Below are 24,038 nucleotides of genomic sequence, written 5' to 3' on the forward strand. Positions count from 1 at the left end.
GCTCATAACAGTGGCAGGATTAGTGGACCAGGTGGTTGGGTCATGACAACCTCCACACATGGATGTGAGGTGTTGGCTGTCTCCCTGCGCTGAGAAAGGAGATTAAATCAATCTGCTTAACTATTCACAAGGTCTACAAATTAGCTGCGTTAGCAATACCGCGGCACATTCGGTGGAATATGTGCTGGTATGTGGTATTCATTGCATCAACTACCGGGACAAGTATTCGACCGAGGTAAGTACCCCTGGTAGCACGAGTGGCAACGTGATATTTCGATTGTATGTGAGATGCATTTGGTTGGTTGCAGGCCTGTCTGCTTTTGCGCGAGCCCCTTTCAGGGGTGAAACGGAGGAGACATGGGGGCAGGAACGCAGGTCAGACTCCTGCTGTGGAAGAACTGGACTGTCCGCAGGCGGCAGAGGGTAAAATTCCTTTCATCATTTGCACAGTGCGCAATTCATGCACGTAAAATAATACGAGCATCTACTAAGGGTTTGGTCAGTCATAATCTCCTTCAGAATAACAGTATTTATTGAATAGTGTTTATAACAGTGTTACTACAAGTATTTATTACAACTTTCTAACCAAAATTGGTTGGTTTGGAAACCGCTGATACAGCCACGTAAAAAGTAAAGGCACTTGATGTTTTTCTCTGAGGTCTCTATTTGGGGTGTGGTATTTATTTTAAGTAGAGGACACATAGCAAACAATAGGGGTGTCAATTAAAGATGTCAGAGCTGTGGTTTTGTAATCTGGCTGAGTGCTATGATCTTGTCGCGCCTCATCAAATGACTTTTTGTCACTCATTGAAGGCCAATATTTTCCAGACCAACAATGAAGGCTATTTTCTGTTTGACAATTGAACTTTTCAACCAGGTGCGTTTCTTCATGGAAATCATGTGGCCTATTATTTTGTTCATGGGGCTCGTGTGGCTACGAAGAGTGAATCCACTCTACCGTCAGCACGAATGTAAGATAAACTTTTATTACCGTTGTCTCGCATGCTTGTTGATGCTAGCCCGTCTTTCTCAGGCCACTTCCCCAACAAGGCCATGCCCTCTGCAGGGGTCTTACCATGGATCCAGGGTATCTTCTGTAACGCCAACAACCCTTGTTTCCAGTACCCCACCCGTGGTGAATCACCTGGCCTGGTGTCCAACTACAACAACTCAATGTGAGCTTTATCCTGACCTGTGTGCTGCACATGCGATCCAACCCTCAAACAAACACGTGGTTGTTTTTAAGAAACATGATAATTGTGTGACGGAAAACTTGTTTGCCAGATTGGCTCGCTTCTACTCGGATGCCCAGGAGCTTCTTTTTAGCGATCCGAAGCTTCTACCCATGGGACGACTTTGGTCTGAAGTGAGAGCCATGAGTAACTTCATGGACACGTTGCGTAGCCGTCCTGATAAAGTCTCAGGTCAGTTCTCCAAACTGCCGCCCACACTTGCAATGAAAAGGTTGCTTTGGTTTCTGGTATTTGATTGTGCGGGTGTACCTAATGAAGTGAATATAAAAAGATGGATATTAGGTCTGTCATTTTCTGCTTAATAAATTATGCTTGTAAATCCTGAATTATAACCACAAACAATTACAGCTGTTCAATCTAAAATCTTCCAATATTTTTGAATAATTATCACTCATTGAGAATTATTTCTGGTTTATACTTTATTCTGCATTTCATCAATCTTTGATTAGTTTTAGATTTAGTTTTTTTTCATTTTAGCTCCACTGTTTCTTCCGCCCTTTTTTTTTTTTACCATCGGACCTTCTTCGTATCTTTACACTGTAACAGGATTACGTCACATGGCTTCGAGAAAGATGCGTAACGTAAGCTGCTTACTTTCACTGGTGGCCCAATGTTTATTTGGTGGGAAAGCGCTTCACGTGCCCCGACCTGGGTCCTCATAAGGCACAATAAAACCACAGTTCCCATCTCACGGGACACCCTGCCAACAATACTTGTTTTTGTATAAACACACTTGTCAGTGCGTGTATTTTTAGTACAAATTTTAACGATGGGATTGGGAAGAGACTAAAGGCTTTCCCTCTTTCATTGGTTATGTCAGACCGCTCTCATGGCGTAACATTCACCAGACCTAACAGAAAATATGAGGCCACATTTTACCGGGAGTTTAGTTCCCATGAGCTCCCGGGAGAGAACATTAGATCATACCAGGAAGCAAGTTAAGCATTTTGCAGAACCTATGAGATGAAATGACAACAACCGAAGTCAGCTGGGGTGAATCGCAGGTCACTCGCAAACCTAATGAGGACAATCGGTATAGAAAATGGTTTATGGAAACGTCCAAATCTGGCATCTGCCACGTAAGGTCATCGAGGCCACTCCGGGTTCACCGCCTTGTGTGTAAGGTCGCGAGACGCACGGAGCTGTTGATGGAAGGGCCAAGCGTGAGATTAGGTGGACGACCCGCTCTTACCTCCTGAGCTGCAGCCGTCCGTCCCCTTGAAGGCAGCTTCTTCCCCAAACAGGTTAATCTCCGTTTGAACTTGGATTGAGTGCGTGTTGCGACACATTTGAACTTGCAATATCACGTGGGAGGGTCTTTCACGAGAAGCAAAAGATTGAAATTTGGTTTGGCAAAACATGTAAGTGGTTGCTTAGCAACGGGGTGGACAACCAGCCAGATAAGACGTCACATTTTTCCCCTTCCTTGCAGGCCGAGGAGTACTGGTGGAGTCGATCCTAAAGGATGATGAGACTCTGACGTCATTCCTTCTGAGAGATGTTCCACTGACCGAATCGGTGGTTAATCAACTCGTCACTGCCCAAGTCAGGCCAGAACAGGTTGTTACACACGAGATTTGACATCACAGTCACAATCATTCATTTGAATCATTTAACATTCCGGTCCTCTTTCCCCAGTTTGCCTTTGGGGTTCCAAATATGCATTTAAAGGACATCGCCTGCAGCTTGAACCTCTTGGAGCGATTCCTCATTTTCTCGAACCGCAGGGGACTTGTCGCCGTCCGCAATGCCATGTGTATCCTCAGCGCACAGCGGCTGGAGATCATCGAGGAGAAGTTCTACGCCAACGTTGACTTTTTCAAACTCTTCCGAGTGGTCAGTGTGGCTTTTATCATTTCTTTTCTGGTTTTATTTTAGATGTGCATTTAGGCCACCAGAGTAGATCTTACTGGCCCTGACCATCCACCACTGGTGGCTTGAGCAGACTCACCTATAACTCTAAGGAGGAAAAACGGAATAGAATATGAATGATTGATGCAGGTGTGCTTAACAAAAGTGGATTTGTGAATTTGCAAGGAATTGGACGCAAATCACGGGTTAACTGCGATGAATAACCGAGCTGGACGCTTACAATGAAGCATCAATTCAACTATTGTGTGACAGTTTATATAACAGTCATTATTAATCGTTTAATTTAATAAGGCAACAGCTGCGTTTGTCAGAGACTATGAATAGAAAAAGACCTCATTAAGCTGTGCTGAGATGAATCCCATTTGAGATGTTATTTTCTCGACAAAACTAAACAAAATTAAAAATAGTTGGCAAGGTGGGGGAAAAAAAAACAGAGTAAATTATTACTTGATTATCAATGTGATTCATTCATCTGACAGTTTACTTTGAGGTGAGCTTCCACAGCAGGTCCGGGCAAACTACGGCCCGGGGGCCACATGCGGCCCGTTAAACGTTTTAATTCGGCCCACCGAACTTTAATATTAAACTTGTAGCAAATAAATCAGTCTAATTTTTTCTTCCTTACTAGTAAAGGGGAAGTCAAATCCAAATTTTCTAAGAAGCAAAATCCACCCGTTTTTATCGGCCATTTTGTCACTTCTGTCGACTGAAAATGAGATCACAGTCACTCAGGTAATGATTCACCTATTTTTTGGGGGGGTTTGGTCATGTGACTTGGGCAATACAGGGACCAATAAAATCTCATGATGACATACAATCACTTGCAATATTTGTGAGTTGATGATTATTAACTAAGATCAAACGATGCGATCTTTTTTCTGGAAACCGATCATTTAAGCATGCCGTAAAAGACGAGCTGGAAAATGAGTTGTTGCTGGGCCAACATATTTCAGATGGTTCATCATGTGTACAAAACCTGTGAAACGGCATTAGCGGAGCTGTCAGACTCGCCCTCTTTTAGTAATTAGCTTAGTCGAAACACTCCCTTCTTAATGATTAAAGGCCATGGCTCGTAAACAAAGGCTGCAGCGGCGACGGGCTTCCTCTTCATTCAGTCGCAGTCAGAATTTAAGCTTTACCACTTTAGTCCTATCACATTCCGTTCAAGACTTTATTGCCTTGACTTATACATGCACAAGCACACACAATGAGATAGAGAGATAAGTCACAAAGGAAGGATGTCTCCTCTGTTTTTTTTCTTGGCCTCATCCCGCTTCCTGTACCTTTTAAGCCTTAAGCATTTCATTCCCATACTTGAAGTCAGAAGCCAATATCAAATTTGAGATAAATACTTAAATCAGATTTATTATACCTTACTGAGTAATGTCATTTTGTTTGTGTCCCTTCCTCAAGCTTCCTCGTGTTTTGGACAGTAATTCCGAAGGCATCAACATTCATTTTTGGGTCCAGGCGGTGTCCGCCGCCTCGGATAAACTACGAGAGGTAACTGTGCATTCTGTTCTGTTCCATTCAAAAGTTTTCTATTTTTAGTTAGACGGGAAACGGTAGCTTCCGTTTGCTTCAGTTTTTACGCAAACACAGATGTGGTGTGGGGGGAGGGAGGGGGGGCGGCTTAGTTAAGGAAGGTGAAATCAAGATTAGGTTTGGTCTCCAAAACACAAACAGTATGCTAAATACGTCATTAGCAGAGGATTTATTTATTTTTTTGTCCAAGTTGTCTTGACTGTGCGTTTTGATTGTTATAATTTTATTAGATTCACTTTACATTTTTTTTTTTTTTAATTGACAATTATAAAGAAAAAAATAATAATAATTATTAGTATTTTCTTCTCTGCTTCCCCATTATCCAAACCTCCTCACAGTTGTTTCATCGAAGCAGCACACGGGAGCTCCTCCAGGTTATGGCTCCTCTCTTCCAGAGCGACCCTTCGTTCAATCAGGTGATGGCCGCTGCTTCCAGCCTCGCTTGCGGCTACACTGAGGGTGCTTTCTCAAGAGTTGCCTCCTTCAACTGGTACGAGGACAACAACTACAAAGCTTTTCTCGGCATCAGCAGCGGCAGAAGACAGAACCCGCACACTTATGACAACAGCACCAGTGAGTCGAGCGTTGAATTGACTCTTATTTCTCTTTTTTTTTTTTTTTTAAACCTAGCCCTACTTGTTTTTAGGAAAGAATTATTGCACGTATGGCGTGAACAGTGTGATTGACACCTGGTTTTATAATCGCAATGGAATGCGTGGTCCATATAATGTACACTTTTGCCCTCCAGCTCCTTTCTGCAATTCTATGATGAGCGAACTGGAATCCAACCCTGCCACCAGGATCGTATGGAACTCCCTTAAGCCCATGTTGATGGGAAAGATCCTCTACGCCCCGGACTCACCTGCTGTCAGAATGCTCATACGAAATGTAAGTAGCTTAGGAATGATAAAAGATTTTTTCCATATTTTTTTTTTTTCCTCTACGCCGCTACCTTCTTTGATTTTCAGTTGAGCAGAGCAAGCACGCTGCAGGGAACAATGCCTTTTCGCCCCTCAAAAAGGGGATCAGCTTTCCTCATGTCTTGTCCCAGCCTTTGTATCTCGATGTAGATACTTGTTGGTCAAAGCCCCTCAGGGGGTGGCAGTGGTCATGGATGGCTTGCTTGCAATAGAGGAACACAAGCCGATCGGCCGCGGTGACTGTCACACAGTCCACTGGCGCCACGGCTTTTCTCGTGTTATGTAAGCACCGCACGAAACGTGCGATCACACATGCTGACCTTTTAGAAATTTTTGTTTTTCTCTTCCTCCTCACCTTTGGATTTTAATTGCACCAGGCGACGAAAGGCCAAGTGGGTTCATCCATTACTTGGAACAAACACATGACCATGTTGGTTTTTTTATGCATAATGAGGAAATGTGACTCATGCATGCGACAAAATGTTTATTATCTTAGTTACAATCATGTAATAACTAAGTTGTTTATCGATTATTAAGAATATTGTCATTTGTGTCTTGAAGCAACAGATTGCGCTCTTTGGTTGCACCCACCCGCACGGCCTCGTTAATTCAGTCTCAACTCGTTTGTGAACAGCAAACTATCATGACAAAATATTTTTTGGCAGGATTAACGTGAGTGTGCTATTTTTGTACTCATAAACTCAGGAAGAAAAACAAACTTATGGAAACCAAAATAATACAAAAGACCTATTTTGAATCGTGGCAAGAAATCCACATGCATATTGTTGCGCAACAGCTTAACAAATACAACTGATGAATGGTTTCCTCTTACGTAAATGGTATAAGAGAGGTATTTACTTTGATTCGGATTATATCAGAGGCTTCGACTCAATGGCTGAACTAGAGCATGCTCATTTGCCTAAGTACCTAGCGTCATAAAATTTGGCAATAGCATACTTGTGCTGTATACGTACTGACAGTACAATATGTGCTTTAACTCATTCACGACCAGCCTAGTAAAAAAAAAATGGAATTTGACGTATTTATCCGTCAATGGTATTGAATGAGTTAATAGAAATGTTTACTCAAGCCTTTGCTGGTAGCAACAGCTCTGCAATTATCTGAGGCTGACCACTGAATATGTTAACACACCCTAACACAGGGGTGTGCAAACTTTTTGATTGGCGGGCCACAATGGGGTCTAAAATTTGACAGAGGGGCCGGACCAGGAGCGGAGTGTTTTGGTAACCTCACCTCATCGGAGAATAAAAGAAAAAATACATTTAATTTTAAATGAAAGTGAAAATATATGTCTTTGAAGAACCACAGTATTTAGAAAATAAAACATAAACAAGGTTTATTCATTTAATTTTTTCAAGTTTGGCGGGCCGGATTAAAACGTTCACCGGGCCGCATGTGGCCCCCGGGCCGCAGTTTGCCCACACCTGCCATAACATAAACGCAAATATGTATTCGCTTCAAAGTCGGGAGAAGTGAACATGGAGTAAGGCCACACTCGATCGCTCCATTCCATTTCCTCTTCTGTTTTAAACTCCTTCGAGAAAGAGGAAGCTCTCACTTGTGGGAACCTGACTGAGATTCACTAGCCTGGGTGAAAGCATTGGACCAACGGCCTCCATTGTCACCCCGGCCCCTTTGTCCCTATTGTCATCCAAAATCAGACACACAGAAGCGGAAGGCGTTTAATTGGGTCTACTCTTGAGCACGTTCACCCCCCACTGCACATGAGTGAATGCTAAAATAGCAATTGGCGTTTGCTGTTCACACGCGCACGCCGCAGTGACACATATTCGGGATTTTTAACGATAAGCTTGTGGTAAATATTTGACATTTTGGCACAGGTTGTGTTTGTCGCACTCTCGCTGGTTATCTGAAGCTCACGGCTCACAGGAATTCTTTGTGTGAGAACGTGTGTGTTGTCTTTGCAAAGCCTGTTTGGGGAGAGAGTTTGGTGTGGGAATGTTATGTAGCAGACGCATTTGCATGTAAGAACACCTGTTGTGAAAAGGATCCTGGATGGATTTTGTGCTCGGAATGTTCTTGCATCTCTCTTGTAGGCCAACAGTACGTTTGAAGAAGTGCAAAGGCTGAAAATAATGGGGAAGGCCTGGGAGGAGGTGGCTCCACAGCTCTGGGCTTTCTTCCAAGATGGCGTGCAAGTCAAAATGATACGGGTATGGCGACAATACACCATCATGGCAAAGCTTGCGTGACACTCGTCTGATTTTTTTATTTTTTTTTTAAGCCAGCCATGACCGAAAATGATCATGTGACTTTTAAATGTGTGTTGCCAGTGACTTTATAATGCTTGAATTGTAAGGGCTCCTTTTCCGTTTCAGGACACTTTCCGAAATCCGTCAGTGATGGATTTCATTGACCGCAGTCTTGAAGAGGCACCGTTCTCCACCAAGCACATCCTCAACTTCCTGCACAACGGTCCACCAGAGGAGCGGCTTGACAACATGCCGGATTTGGACTGGAGGGATGTTTTCAACCTCACTGACCGTGTCATTCGAATGCTCAATCAATATGGAGATGTGAGTGCACCCTGATTTTTTTTTTTTTTTTTTTTTTTTGGACTACAGCCTCGAAACCTTTGTCGCATCTGTGATTTTCGCCTTCCTGGGGGTAAAAAGAAATTCTTGCTACATTTGATAACTTGAAGCGACGTATAGGTTAAGCTAGATTTCCAAATGAAAACACGCTTGTCAGAATCATTTGTTTTGGTGCCCACCCACCTATTTGAACTCTCGACACTACAATTCACCTGCACTGTCACATTCTTGGAACCGGCCCATTCATGTAATAATCCGAGTGAACACAGCCCCCGTCACTTGTTGATTTCATTAGCCCGCTTGAAAGACCGCTGTTGTGCTCCAGCGTTGACATGATGTGAGCATTTGGATAAGTTGTCTTTTCATTTGGCAATTTGTCCTCCATCTCCAAAACTTGGCAACCCGCGGGTGGGATGTGAGCCAGACCAACAGACGAGCTGTCGGGCCGGCTTCTGTTTACTGCTGATGGAGTGGAAGCCTTTCAAAAAAAAAAATAAATAAAACAAAAGCATCACGGACCTTCCATGGTGAGGGTTCTCCATAGCTAAGTGGGCCAATATATTTAAAACAAAGTCCAAATCAACCCTCCCATAGGGACTTATCGGGATGAGGAGGTCTAACCCACTGGGGGGGGTGACACGGGGGGCACTGCTGGGCGGATGGCTAGTGCTCATTGTTTTTGTCCAAGTTAGAGCTTACAGCACTTGAGTGTGACAGGGAGAGTTGGAACGCTTCAGGCTGATTAGACACAGCTGTCACTTCACCCGCCATCTTTTATGGAGCAACTAACAATGGCCGTAGGTTTGAGGGCTGAGTGGTTGGCTGTGTGCACGTTGGTGGCATGCATGCGAATCACGCTACACACTGGGCCGATGTGTTGATGGGGAGGATGCTTTGGCAGCTTCACGCATTGGCAGTGGAAAGCACGGGGAACTTTGTTCATTGACAGTGTGTGTTTAATTGCCAGCAAATTGCATGGGTGTGTCATGTGAGTTTTGGAAGTTTGGGCCTGTTTGCATGACATCTAAAGAGGGAAACTGTTATAGGTCAAGATAGCTAGTGTGTGTATTCATCTTAAAAAAAAAAAAAAAAAATCTAGTTTTAAATGTTACCTTGTATTTTGTATTGTTTCCAAGCATCCATATTGTCGAGACCAGGGGTCCTAACCAAATAAATGTAATATTAGCATAATGCGACAATTAGCATCTTGATATGCGTGCACTGCAAGTTTTTTTTTTTTTTTCATCTTCCAAGTGGCCCACTGACCGGTACCGGGCCGCGGCCCTGTGGTTGAAGACCACTGGTCTTACAAACAATCATTCACACTTGACTGTACTACATCTATAGCGAATTCAATCTTTAATTGTTTTATTGCACATTTTATATATATTTTAAATGTGTTTTCCATGGACTGCCATGATGATTATATACAAGCACAGTATTGATAAAGCTGATAAAATATTTATCTCAGTCTTCTCTATTTTATTTAATTTTTTTTAAATTTTATTATTGATTTTATTATTTATTTCATGATTCATTTAATTATTTATTTCATTACCAATGATTAATTATTAATTAATAATTATAAATGATAAATTATAAATGATAAATTATAAATTATAAATTATAAATTAATTATTAATTATTAATTATTAATTATTAATTATTAATTATTAATTATTAATTATTAATTATTAATTATTAATTATTAATTATTAATTATTAATTATTAATTTCTATTTTATCTTACCTATTCTCTCCCACTCCTCTAGTGTTTGATCCTGGATAAATTTGTAGCCCTGCCCAATGAGGACACCGTAACCTATCGGGCTTTGGACTTACTGGAGGATGGCAAGTTTTGGGCGGGTCTCATTTTCGTGAACATGCAGCCTTGGACCGCCAAAGTCCCGCCTCATGTGAAATTCAAGATCCGTATGGATATTGACGCCGTGGAGCGTACCAATAAAGTCAAAGACAGGTTAGAGTGAAGGTGTTGTGATTTTTTATTTTTTTTTATAGATCCTTCTAGAGAATAATAACATATATCCTTGTCAGGTATTGGGATCCCGGCCCCAGAGCGGATCCTATGGATGATCTACGCTATGTTTGGGGGGGTTTTGCGTATCTTCAGGACATAATTGAACACGGGATTATTCGCACTCAGACGGGAAAAGAGTGGCCGTTGGGTGTTTACCTGCAGCAGATGCCCTACCCGTGTTACGTGGATGATCTGTTAGTGGACACACACCCCAATCAAATGTCTCTGGTCATGTTGTTCATCTAATTTCTTATTCGTCCAGGTTTATGCTCACACTCAACCGCTGCTTCCCAATCTTCATGGTTCTAGCCTGGGTCTACTCTGTATCCATGATTGTCAAAAGTATCGTTCTGGAAAAGGAACTCCGTCTCAAGGAGACCCTCAAAGTGATGGGGGTCTCCAACAGTGTCATCTGGTCCACTTGGTTTATTGACAGCTTCTTTGTGATGGGAACCAGCACTGCTCTACTTACAGTCATCATCATGGTGAGGAAGACAAGTTTCCCAAGTTTGTGTTTAGACTTGATTGTTTGGTAGCGTCGCATCAACTCACTTGGATTGAATCGCAGGTGACAAATGAGAGCTTGTGATATATGCTATGACCTTCACCTCCTTTCACCTCCTGAATGACTCACAGTGAGTCTCACAGTGATTGTGCACATGCTGTACCAATCATTAACGAAATGACAGTGAAGTCAATGACATCATGGGAATAATGTCAACACTGCAGGAATGGGCTTGCCAATGATTGAAAATTTGATACGCTACATGTCGTATACTCTAGTGCCCCCTAGTGACAAGAATCTGAAAAACTAGGATATAAGCGTAGGCCAGAATTTTTTTGTTTGCTTGTTTTGCTCCCTCAGCATTCTTAAAACAGTTAAAAGTTTCATTGAAGCTAACTTTTATAATGGAACATTTACAAGTGGACATTTTTCTTCCAATCGCTTTCAGAAATCATGTTAAGAGACCGACAGTTACAAAATGTTCTGTGTGCATTCCATGGCAAAGTACACATCTGAGTGACATCCCTTGCTCGTTTTTGACTCTGGCTTGCAGGGAGGAAGGGTACTGAACTACAGCAACCCCCTCATCCTCTTTCTCTTTCTGCTCACCTTCACCACGGCCACCATCATGCAATGCTTTCTCCTCAGCGTCTTCTTCAACCAGGCCAACCTTGCAGCAGCCTGCTGCGGAATCATTTATTTCGCCCTTTATCTGCCGCACCTCTTCTGCTTCGCTTGGCAAGATCGCATCACCAAAGACATGAAGATCCTGGTGGTAGGCGGAGCATCTGAGCGCCTTTCAATGCACCTGATACTTAAAAGGTTATGTATAGACACTTAATTACTGATTATCTTGTCATTCAGAGTCTGGTGTCCCAAGTTGCCTTTGGTTTTGGGACTGAGTACCTTTCCCGTTACGAAGAGCAAGGTCAGGGTCTGCAGTGGGACAACATTCAGACGAGTCCTCTGGAAGGGGACGAGTTCTCATTTCTCACCTCGATCTGCATGATGGGTCTGGACACATTGCTTTATGCTGTACTCGCCTGGTACCTGGACAACATCTTCCCTGGTCAGTTTGAAAGACAGACATTTGGGTTGATGTATAAAGATATAAGTGTGAGCATGCACAAATTGAAATGTATTGTTGCTCTGTTTGATATGCAACACAGGCCAATATGGAATAGGCCGACCATTTTACTTCCCCTTCATGCCCTGTTATTGGCTCAACACGGTCACTCCAGCTTCTGGTAGGCCTTTTCATTCAATTATTTCCTCATTCATGACCAGCCGAGTAAAAAAACGGATTTTGACGTATTTATCCGTCAATGGTATTGAATGAATTCATTTCTTATCCATGTATCGCGCGATAGAAAAATCAATACATTGATACACGTCTTAATTAATGACTTTGTGAATAAGTGAGTTCCTTACTCCACCCAGGATTGTAATTCTGATTAATTTGTTTTCCCATTTGTCTTTTTTATTTTTTTTTAGACAATAAACATGAGCTGACTAAACAAGGCTTTGATAACCTAGCATTTAAGGATAAAGGAGAGCCACCGAAAAAAGAAGAGCAGGAAAACCAGGAGAGACCAAAGAATGCAGCGGAAACTGGCACATGTGAACACGGGGACCAACAAGATCAGAACCAAGAGACAAATGGTACGGTATCAATTTGTTTTTTTGACATTTATTCCACATTCAAATAGATTTTCGAAAATGTGTGATGAAGTTCTTCCCATATCGTGTCATATCATATCACTAATATATGTCATAGCATTGTTATTACTGTCAACACTGTTTAGGTCAGGCATTCTTTGAGGCAGAACCAGCCGGTCTGGTGAGGGGCGTTTGCATCCAGAACCTGGTCAAAGCGTTCGACAGTCACTCCAAGCCTGCTGTGAACGGCCTCAGTCTCAGCTTTTACGAGAACCAGATCACTGCCTTTCTTGGGCACAATGGTGCTGGCAAGACCACCACTATGTACGGGTCACGCGGATAGACAATGAACACATGGCTGCGAGATAATATTTCATCACCCAACCCCCTTTTTTTTTTTTCTCTATCTTCTAGGTGCATCTTGACTGGTATGTTCCCTCCCACCTCAGGCACAGCTTCCATTTACGGCAAAGACATCCGCACGGACATGGACACCATTCGTCTGTCTTTGGGAATGTGCCCACAGCACAACACTCTTTTCCAGTAGTATGTAATTTCCCACCTTTTCATCACGGGCCACTTTGTTGTTCTGGTTTCCCACATTCTGAAAGCTGTTGAATTCATGTAAAGAAGAGATTTTGTGAAAAGAAATTATTTTGGATTTCATCCATCCAAAATATAGTCTCTCTCTGCTTACAGCATGACTGTCGCTGAACATATCCTGTTCCACTCATTGCTAAAAGGCCGCCCGATAGCAGAGGCCGAGGAGGAGGTGGAGAATATGCTACAAGATCTCGGTCTACCACATAAGAGAGATGAACTGGTACAAAATCTGTCAGGTCGGTTTGGATATCCTCCCTGTGAACTATGTTGATGTGGATTTCCTTTTCTTTCTGATGCCATGTACGACAAGTATATGTCGTGAAAATATGACGCTGTTTCCATTCAGGGGGCATGCAGAGGAAACTATCAGTCGCATTGGCGTTTGTTGGTGGTGCAAAGGTGGTCATCCTGGATGAACCCACTTCCGGGGTGGATCCTTACTCCAGACGCTCCATCTGGGATCTGTTGCTCAAATACCGTGCAGGTAACAGTGGTCCCTGCTGAGCAAAATTCTTTAAGTTCTGGAAGTGATTTTACATCCAGCAACATCTGACACACATTTACCGTATGGTTTTGCACTCATAGTATCACCGAGAATAATTAACATATCCAACCATTTAAATTGTGTTTATGAAGTTATAATAGGATGCGGAATGAGCCAGCACTTTTATGGATTTTGTTAAGCTCCAACAAAACTCAAGATAAATGCTTTTTTTTTTATTTTCTTTTTCATGGTCAATATGTTTGAGGGATCCACCAGTCAGTGATTTAATGGAATATAAAACTATTGTATGCAGTTCAAATTATGCAGTATGTGTATAATGTGTCCCTTTTTTTTCCAGGTTGTACAGTGATCATGTCCACCCACCACATGGATGAGGCCGACCTGCTGAGTGACAGAGTCGCCATCATCTCTCAGGGGCGTCTCTACTGCTGCGGCTCCCCAATCTTTCTCAAGAATTGCTTCGGCGCCGGATTCTACCTCACTCTTGTGCGAAGAATGAAATACGGCAGTCCAAAGATGGGCGAACCTGGAGCTGTATGTTTATAGAGTTTATAAAATTTGGCATTTTTGGTCTGTCAGATATATTTTCCAGCCACACCATTCCATCTCTTGTCCTGTAGGATGATGACTGTTCCGAAAACTGCTCCTGTGAGTGCTCCAAATGTTTGAAGTTTAAAGTAAACCAAGAGGAGGGTCAAGCTCCAGACAGACAAATGGATGGTAAAGTCTGCATTCCCCTCAGACACATATTTTTCCCTCACGCCTGTACAACTAAAACGATTAATTCACAAAAAATACAATTCAGGAGTCCAAACAAAAATAAAAAGAAGACTGTATGAGCGCCATTTTAATCATTATTTTTGTAAACAATACATTATGACGATTTTAACATTTACATGTGTCAGGACTAATCAGACTGCCTTAAAAAGTGAAGTCTAGAGAAAAAATAAATAAATAAAAATAAATAAATAAATATATATATATATATATATATATATATATATATATATATATATATATATTACAAGTAGCTGGTTATGTAAAATCAAATCCGCTAAGACTAATTAAAAAAATCAAATATTAAAAATAAATAAATATATATTTTTATTTAATTTTTGATAAAAAAAAAAATGTAAATATCACTGTTAAAAAAATAAAAAACCAAGTAACTTTTTCAAGCTACCGGTAACTGTTGCAACTCGTTCAACCTGTTTAATCACCTTCCACATGACTTCATTTAATGAAAAATTAATTACATAACATTTAATAAATGTTTAATGTGAGTTCAGGGTTGAAATCTGAATATGAATATGTCACAGGGCTCTCGAGTCATTTGTTCTTTTTGTTCTTGCTCCCTCCCAAAAACATCTGTTGGACATATCACAACTATGCATCACCTTGATGACTGTTAAGAATGGAAAATTTTGCATCTCCAGGCAACATCGAACGCATCACCGCCCTGGTGCATCATCACGTGCCTCAGGCTCGTCTGATTGAGGCCATCGGCCAAGAGATGACCTACCTGCTTCCCAGTCACGACTTCCAACCGAGAGCCTACGCCAGCCTCTTCAGGGAGCTCGAGGAAACCCTGGAGGACATCGGCCTCAGTAGCTTTGGCGTATCTGACACGTCATTGGAAGAGGTAGGCGGCCAATGTTCGTATTATTTTATGCGATCAGAATCAATGTCCTCATGTTTGTTTTCTTATAGATTTTCTTAAAAGTCACTGCTGATGGATATGCAAGCAACAAGAAATGCATTCAAGGTGAGAAGAATTGATCTCATCGGCATTTCTACTCTACGGTCCATCCTGGTTCCCTTACAACCTGTTGTCTGCCTCTCTCAGACGATAAATCAGTGCAGCAGATTTCTCGAGCTAGTCTCTGTGGATTCAACAGAGTGGCGATTGCTATGGAGCCACCAAAAGGTGACAGGAGCGTTTGGTTTACAGCGCTGAACAGATGCTGCCGCTGCTTTGGGGGATAAAAGCATTACAGAGCAAATGTAGAAGCAATGAACGAACGCGGTTCATCAGCACTGGAAATATGTCGGTGCATATACTGTAACTTGTATAGCTGCTGCAGGATAGGCTTTCGCACTTTAGCTCACCCCCTGACCAAAAAAAAATCACCAAACCTTTGCTGCTTGCCGACTCGCCTCCTGAAGTCCATCCCAAATGCAACACGTTACTTCACTTTTGTGCTGTGTTCCAGAGTCTGACGAGCTGTTGGACACCAGCCCATGTGACGGTCCTGAAGGCAACGCGGGCCGGGGGTCGTATCAGGTCAAAGGTCTTTGTCTGGCCGTCAAGCAGTTTTTTGCACTGTTGATCAAGAGGTTGCATCACACTACTCGCTCCTGTAAAGATTTCTTTGCTCAGGTCAGCTTACATCCAGCACATACAGCTTGCGCATATGTATTTTTTATTTTTTTATTGGATACAGAATAACGTCTTATTAACTCATTCACTACCGGCTGAGTAAAAAAAAAAAGACGTATTTAGCCGTCAATGGTATTGAATGGGTTAAAGGGCTTTGAGTGAGTTTTAATCCTCTCTGTCCGTCAGATCGTTTTACCAGCCAGTTTTGTTTTCCTGGCACTGACATTCACGCTGATTGTTCCACCGTTTGGGGAGTATCCAAGTGTGACTCTGAGTCCGTGGATGTATGGCCGGCAGTACACTTTCTTCAGGTGAGATCGATGCTGCGCTCCAAGAGTCGCATAAATGTAGCGATAAATTTAAAAGCACCCTATTTCAGCACTCATGTTAAAATTTTAAGAGAGGAGTCATTCAAATGCTACTTTCTTTTTGTCTGTTGCGCCACTGCAGTAATGAACGTCCTTCGGATGCCCAGACGAGAAATTTTGGTGAAGTGTTGCTGGACAGGCCGGGCTTTGGGACACGCTGCATGGCAGATGAGCCGCTGGAGTGAGTAAATGTCACACTTTTATAGCGGACGCATGATATTTAAAGACCTTTGGTGGACCATTGTGACTTAATACCCTTCTTCCCACCCCTCAGTGGTGACACAACACCAAAAACTTAATTAATTCCGTCCCCTAAATCCCATTTGATCTTATAAACGTCACGCTCATCCCCGTTTTTGTGTCCCCGGCAGAGATTTCCCATGCAACAACATCACCACAGAGTGGGAGATGCTCCTGGTTAACCCCGCAGTGATCGAGATGTTGGCGTGGAACTCTGTCAGACCGTCTCCAGACTGTCAGTGCAGCACCGACGGGAAACTCACAATGCTGCCCACATGCCCCGACGGAGCCGGAGGTGTTCCGCCGCCACAGGTTCTCGTCGTCCGAATACTCAACCCTCCTCAAGGTTTCGCTTGAAATGTCATTCTGTCTTTGCGTATTAGCGAATTCAGTCAACAGGTGATGTTCTCATGGATCTAACTGGGAGGAACATCTCGGACTACTTGGTGAAAACGTACCCCAGTCTCATCAGAACGAGGTGTTTACTTCCTTGCATTCATTTGAAAACATTGTTATAGTTTTGTAAAATCTTGAACTCAGATATAAGAATCTGCATTTATTTCTCAGCCTAAAGAGCAAATATTGGGTGAATGAACAAAGGTAATGTCTGTCTTATAGATTTAAATTCATGTTTCAATTTTGGTGGAATTCGCCCTCTCCTGGTGGAGAGTGGTCATTACATCTGAAGCATTCTGTCTGATTTCCAGGTATGGAGGAATATCAGTCGGAGGTCAGCTTCCCGTTTTAGAACTTGAGCCAAAGTTGATCCAGAATTCAGCAGCTCAACTGGGACAAATGCTCAACATTACTGGGGTATTGTTTTTTAAAGTTTATTATTTATCGGGTTGTAAATTTAATTAAATTATATGTAGCGCTTATATTGTGCAGTAAGTACATATCATATTATTAATATTTTATTATTATCTTGCAGGGTGACCACTGTAAACAAACACTGAGGGAAATAGGTACATTCCTCAGGTACATGGAGACGCAAAACAACGTTAAGGCAAGTCATCACTGTGATTTTTTTTTTTTTGTAGTTTTGTTGCAAGTATACTGTAGCTGCAGTCAACCCTTGTACAGGTGTGGTACAACAACAAGGGCTGGCATGCCATGGTGTCTTTCATGAACGTGGCCAACAATGCCATCTTGCGTGCAAATCTGCCAAAGGGAGCGCACCTGGATCAATACGGAATCACGGCCATCAACCACCCGCTGAACCTCACCAAAGAGCAACTATCTGAAATCACTGTGTTAGTGGGCGCGTTCCAAACGGAGCTGGTCATTCACTATCCAAAGACATATATGTTTTGATGTCTTCTTTTTTTTTTTTCCCGTAGCTTGAACACGTCAGTGGATGCCGTGGTAGCCATTTGTGTCATCTTCGCCATGTCTTTTGTTCCAGCGAGCTTTGTCCTCTATCTCATCCAGGAAAGGGTTACACAAGCCAAACATCTTCAGTTTGTTAGCGGTGTCAGCCCACTAATCTACTGGATGGCCAACTTCCTCTGGGACATGGTACCTATTAGAACACATCAAGCTGCTTAGCCTTTATGTTCGATAAATCAACCCTAAATGTATCTTTTGTGTGTTTCCAGGTGAATTACTCTATCAGCGCACTCATGGTGGTGCAGATTTTCATCTTTTTTGATAAGAAGTGCTACACCTCGACAACCAATCTGCAGCCACTCATTGCACTACTTATGCTTTATGGGTATGTGTATAATAATACAATAGATATGAGTTTAATAATGTATAATATAAAATAGTATATTGAGTTTTCCAACAGTTATAATGCTCCGTTGTGAGTGGTAAAAGTTTACTACTTGAGACAGGATGAATATTAGGAACTATAACACAAATATGTACATAGTTAAATTAATTAATCTTTTTCCGATTCTGTGTCAAAAACTGGCCATTATTGTCTAGGTTAGTGTTAGTCTTAACTCTAACCTGAACCCCTTTAACAGTAATATTACTTTAAAATGACCGTACTATAAGGCACACAGTATTATAAGTGTCAAGGAACAGGTTTATTTTGGGAAATTTCCACATATTGGGCGTACTGGTTTATAAGATGCACTGTATTAGAAGGCGCAGTGTCAATGAATAGTTTTATTTTGGGGAAATTTCCACTTATAGGACGTACGGGTTTATAAGGTGCATCATATTATAAGGCGCACAACTGCATATTAAGGAAACAAAACCAGTACAGCAAATGAGTCAAACATGCAATTTGACATCCATACTTAAGGCCTGGTTATGAGTTGCCATGTTGAATTTTAAGAAAATGAAATGATCTTTTTTGCCTTATAGTCCCGAAAATACCGTAAATCCTTGTATATCTACTTGCTTAGTCCATGCACTTCTTTTAAAAAGATGTTATGGTATTGAACTTGATTTCAAATTTACTGAAACAATTTCCACCACTCCTTTCCTCTCAGCTGGTCCGTCACCCCCATGATGTACCCAATGTCCTACATGTTCAGCGTCCCAAGCACAGCCTACGTGTCTTTGTCATGTATCAACCTCTTCATAGGCATCAACAGCAGCGCTATCACTTTTATCCTGGACCTTTTTGAAGGCACCACGGTAAGAACGAACAAGCCTAGTTCTATATATTCCAATCCGCTTTCCGTTCTGTCGTTTTTAACGTGTGCTGGGGCTGTTGTCAAGGCGTTGTACAAGTTCAACCAGCTGTTGAAGAGCGTGCTGCTCATCTTTCCCCATTACTGCCTGGGCAGAGGCCTCATAGACATGGCCATCAACCAGGCCGTGACCGATATCTTCACTCGTTTTGGTACTGTAATATGATGTCTTTCCCGTGCATGGCCAGCTATCAACTGGTTTCGAGTGCGGCTGACCTGCTCTATGTCCTTAGGTGAGGATCACAGCCCAGACCCCTATGACTGGGACTTCATTGGGAAGAACCTATTTTTCATGGCAGTTGAGGGATTTGTTTATTTCACCTTGAACATTTTCTGTCAGTATCGCTTCTTCCTGGATCACTGGTAAGATTCCAAGACCTCTAAGAAATATCATGATATAATTGAAATATAATTGAAAGTTGACTAAATGACCTATTGGCAGGATACCAGACGGCCCGACGCCATCTATTCGGGATGAAGATTTGGATGTGGCGGAGGAAAGAGAGAGAATTTACAAAAGCAGGAAAACAAATGACATTTTGCACGTATGCAACCTTTCCAAGGTGAGATAACGTTACGATAATAAGGTGACTTGACAAATTACGAAAACAATTTTCGATTGTTGCTGACTCTCTTGCTTTTTTTTTCACTTTCACGATTATTTTTTTGCTCTCGTCTGTTAGATATACACAGGAACCATTACTCCCGCAGTGGATCAGATCTGTATTGGCGTATCACCGGGGGAGGTTTGTATAGTTAAATAAACAGAACAATCAACGCACTTCATGTCATGTCTTTTATTCCTCTTGATTGCCAGTGTTTTGGTCTCCTGGGGGTAAACGGCGCCGGGAAGACGACCACGTTTAAGATGTTAACCGGGGACATTGATGTCACCACAGGAGATGCCTCAATTGCTGGTCACAGGTTTGTCTGAGTATTGTTTTAGAAGAGTCGTAATGGACGCATAAAAGAAAATAAATATTATGATCTAATATTATTTTTTTTCCCTCTTCCGTCAGCATTTTGACCAACATCCTGGACGTCCACCAGAACATGGGATACTGCCCACAGTTTGACGCCATCGATGAACTTCTCACAGGCAGGGAACACCTTCATCTTTATGCTCGCCTCCGCGGGGTCCCGGAAGCTGAGATTAGCAGGGTGAGAGGTGTTGCTGGATTTAAAACCTACTTTCTAATCTATTAAATTGTGGTTCTTCATATGGCTTTTGCCGGGGCACCAAAACAAGTAAGAAGTAGGCAAATTTGTCGAACCATGTGTATATATATATATATACACTGTAATTAAATTATTTGTACAGATTGCTGAGTGGGCCATTCAAAAGTTGGGTCTGACCGACTATGCGGGTCAAAGTGCCGGAACCTACAGTGGAGGGAACCGGAGGAAACTGTCCACAGCCATCGCCATGATTGGCTGCCCTGCTCTGGTGTTGCTGGTGAGCCCCTTAACAAAATGACCAGCTCAAATATTGGTATTTTGCTCGGTGATTGTGTGCGTTTCCTTGTGTACTATAAGGATGAACCCACCACAGGCATGGACCCACTTTCCAGACGTTTCCTCTGGAGCTCTATCGTGAGTGTGATCCGGGACAGACGAGCTGTTGTTCTCACCTCGCACAGGTAGATGAGAATTTGTGTATTTGTACATTTTGGTGTGCACAGATTTCCGAATTGTTGATTTTTGTTCCTTCATAGCATGGAGGAATGTGAGGCGTTGTGCACACGTTTGGCCATTATGGTTAATGGATCCTTCAAATGTCTGGGAACCATTCAGCAGCTTAAATACAAGTAAGTAGTTATCTCATGAGATTGAACATGCAAGTACCGTATATTTTAACTATAAGGTGCACCGTATTATAAGCCCCAGTGTCAATGAACAGTTTTGTTTCGGAATTTCCATTTATAGAACGTTCTGGTTCATAAGGCGCGCCCGTGTTATAAAGTGCCTTACCGGGCATTAAGGGACAAACCAAAATTACTCAATTTGATATCCATACATAAAGCGCTGATTATAAGGTGCACTGTTGAATTTTGAGAAAATTAAAGAATTTTAAGTGTGCCTTATAATCCGAAAAATACGGCATATTGAATGAGTTCCCTTCTGTCAATAATGAATTCAATAACTTTAACTTCCTTGATTGGCCTTTAACAGATTTGGCGATGGATACGTGGTGACCATGAAGATAAGGGCCTCCAAGGCAGGCGGTGCACCGGATCTGAACCCGGCCGAAGCCTTCATGGAGAGCACCTTCCCCGGCTGCATCCAGAGAGAAAAACACCACAACACCCTCCAGTACAAGATCGCCTCCTCCTCCCTGGCAAGAATCTTTCAGATGGTCCTTTCTAACAAAGACAAGCTCAACATCGAGGACTACTCGGTGTCACAGACTACGCTTGATCAGGTAAAACACACAAAATATTTTAGATTGTATTATATATGTGTGTATATGTACAATGTGTCAAATCAATATTAATTTTCTGATTTTAATAATTTTTTTTTCAATCGAACACAATTCTGTGTTTCTTTCTAGGTGTTTGTGAATTTTGCTAAGCAGCAGTCAAGAGAGGATGACGCCATTGTATTGCATCCAAAAGCTGCTGGGGCCCAGCAAGGCGATCGTGGCACCCCAGTTAAGCGATTAAGGAAGTGAACTTTAGCCTCAAAGCTCTGTTAATTCCAAAGGGACTGCCATAATGAACGAACTTTGCTCTGGTGATTTGGAAAACTCAAAAGTTTATCGACAGGGCCTCGGTACGATGTCTTTTTTAGGGGTTGCATTTTAACCGTTATAGTTCAATTCTGCTGTTTTGACTGCATTGTTACTTTTGTAATCTTGGTTTTTGACACCCAATATTACTAATTGTAAGAGCAGCTCTAAAGAGGCAAACCTTAAAATGCCTTGGCATGCAATTTTTCACAGCTTTACTTTTTTGGGTAGTTGCAATGAATTACAGAGCGCTGCAATAATGTGCCTACAATTAGACGCTCTTTTGCTCACCTTGTAGGCCTTGCGAGCTAAAAAAAAAAAAAACAGCTCTAGATTCAGGACTATGACATTGACTGAGTAAGGACATGTCAGTGAGTGGAAGCTTTTTAAAGGATGCATTGGTCCTGTTTGTATATCAACTTCTGATGCCAAGCGTGAATTTTATTTTGATTTTTTTTTTGGCCTTCCTGGAGTAAGCACTCGAGGAGTATAGGAAAATCTTAGCATTTTATATGCGGTTGGCCATCTGCAGAAACAAACTTGGACTGAAAGTAATTGCTTGCTGCTAATCAGTGCTTCTCAAGATTATATGATTTCATCAGCCTCTTATGATTCATTTTCGGTGTTTTGTGTGCTTTGTCATCGGTGTGACTCTCCTAAGCACTCACTAACAGAAAGACATGTATGTAATGTTTGGCAAAGACAAACATATTTTTCTTAAAAAGTTGTTATGATACTGCACATTCCCCTCATAGAAAAACTTTTATTATAGCAATAAATGTGACATTTCACTGGAGGGGCCCATAAATCTATGATTTATAAGCGCTTATTTCATGAATATTGAAGTGGATAAATGATGCCTATAAAGTAGTGAAATGTTACAATAAAAAAATAAAATTGCTACCTATATTTTGTTTTGGGGGAGAAGACATCATAATTCAAGGCTCATCCGGGATTTTCCTCTTTGTTTGTGGTGCTCGCCTGATAGTATTTTAGTTGTTTTGGTAGCCTGCATGAACGATGGAACTTGGTTTCTTGAGAAATCCTCCGAGACTAAATGAGCAAATGGCTTTGAAGAACACGTTTGTGATTTAATCTCACACAAGGTGTGCCATCGCGAATTTAACAAACTGGCTCTACCACTGCACTCCTATTTAGATATTTTAAACTAAAATGTTAAGAATAATGCAATGCAGTTCCACGCCCCTAAAGAGTCCAGCCACAATATTTATTTTCTCTCTCAATAGTGTCAGATATGCATAATTGGTGGAGGAAATAATTAATTTATGTTTTCATGTAACACACTACGTGGAATTATACTGCCCTCTGCTGGAGATAAATGGTAGTGCGTTTAACGTGCCTTGCACATTTCAATAACATCCATTATTTATTCTGCAGGGCGCTTTTTTCCCCGAGACTTTAGCACAGTGCCCCCTTTGCATATGCTTGAAGGTTGTTAAATAATTAATTCACCATTATATTACTTGAATTAATTTGTGCACACATGGAACTTTCCTGTATAGGGACGTATCAATGTGTTTTTATGAGGTCCCCCTTCTTGATGTATACTAGAACAATAGAAAAAGTCAATCTGTAGCATAATGAATTACAATAAAAAAAAAGGTCATTTTTTACAACATCACTAATTAAATCCATTAAAAGAACAATTAGAAGGTTGTTGGGATGGTGGACTTTAATCAAATTCATTAATTAAAATAAGAAGTGATCTTGGATGAACAAAACTGAACCTTTTGTATGATTTGCTGATCAAAGCATCAATTCAAGTTGACATCACAGCAATTGGTTTTTGTGCGCTTAATTTTGACCATCCATCCATTTTCATTCCAGCAATTTTCAGGAAGAACTCCACGCATGGGAGGCAAGTATGCTAATCACGAGATCCAGATATGGCTTGATATGTTTTCATAACTGAACGCTGCCTGCCCTTTGCATCTTGTATTATTTGTTTATAACTTTAAATGGCCTCTCTATTGACAAGTTGACTTTATTTCCCACTGAGCTGTAAAAACGATCACGTTAAAGTGGTCTTGGCGAGTAAAAAGATGCCCTAACAAATAATTACAACGCTGGTTTAATAGCTGTGTGATTGAGTAGGTGGTAAATGCAATAATGAAGTACAGTATGTGTAATGTCCAATAAAAAATAAAATCACATTCTAAAGTGGAAGTTTAGGGCTG

The 24,038-nt window shown here is 41.6% G+C and overlaps 1 protein-coding gene across 4 annotated transcripts; it reads left to right on the forward strand.

The window, feature by feature from the left end:
• The first annotated feature begins 93 nt into the window (after nucleotides 1–93).
• Nucleotides 94–22,749, forward strand: abca4a (ATP binding cassette subfamily A member 4a). Of its 4 annotated transcripts, none has more exons than XM_088282417.1 (51): nucleotides 94–235; nucleotides 309–423; nucleotides 878–971; nucleotides 1,034–1,175; nucleotides 1,285–1,424; nucleotides 2,686–2,813; nucleotides 2,892–3,089; nucleotides 4,539–4,628; nucleotides 4,967–5,243; nucleotides 5,419–5,558; nucleotides 7,669–7,785; nucleotides 7,951–8,148; nucleotides 9,939–10,144; nucleotides 10,222–10,398; nucleotides 10,467–10,689; nucleotides 11,263–11,484; nucleotides 11,574–11,778; nucleotides 11,879–11,956; nucleotides 12,204–12,371; nucleotides 12,515–12,692; nucleotides 12,783–12,914; nucleotides 13,068–13,207; nucleotides 13,318–13,455; nucleotides 13,814–14,010; nucleotides 14,097–14,196; nucleotides 14,913–15,118; nucleotides 15,187–15,241; nucleotides 15,323–15,403; nucleotides 15,690–15,856; nucleotides 16,043–16,167; nucleotides 16,307–16,405; nucleotides 16,596–16,776; nucleotides 16,848–16,942; nucleotides 17,032–17,064; nucleotides 17,172–17,277; nucleotides 17,396–17,470; nucleotides 17,548–17,717; nucleotides 17,805–17,982; nucleotides 18,063–18,178; nucleotides 18,909–19,056; nucleotides 19,141–19,264; nucleotides 19,346–19,475; nucleotides 19,555–19,675; nucleotides 19,796–19,858; nucleotides 19,930–20,036; nucleotides 20,132–20,273; nucleotides 20,434–20,568; nucleotides 20,649–20,752; nucleotides 20,828–20,920; nucleotides 21,285–21,534; nucleotides 21,664–22,749. In XM_088282417.1, exons 2-51 carry the CDS (start codon nucleotides 358–360, stop codon nucleotides 21,781–21,783), a joined length of 6,978 nt encoding a protein of 2,325 aa, XP_088138543.1. In that variant the 5' UTR covers nucleotides 94–235; nucleotides 309–357; the 3' UTR covers nucleotides 21,784–22,749. The 4 variants fall into 4 exon arrangements, with proteins under 4 accessions (XP_088138543.1, XP_088138544.1, XP_088138545.1 ...); XM_088282418.1 differs by having other exon boundaries at nucleotides 5,009–5,243; XM_088282419.1 differs by lacking the exon at nucleotides 15,323–15,403.
• The last annotated feature ends 1,289 nt before the right edge of the window (nucleotides 22,750–24,038 follow it).

This window comes from Idiotropiscis lumnitzeri, chromosome 19 (assembly GCF_059441095.1).
Source record: "Idiotropiscis lumnitzeri isolate Australia: NSW breed Sydney's pygmy pipehorse chromosome 19, RoL_Ilum_1.0, whole genome shotgun sequence".
NCBI classification, from domain to species: domain Eukaryota; kingdom Metazoa; phylum Chordata; class Actinopteri; order Syngnathiformes; family Syngnathidae; genus Idiotropiscis; species Idiotropiscis lumnitzeri.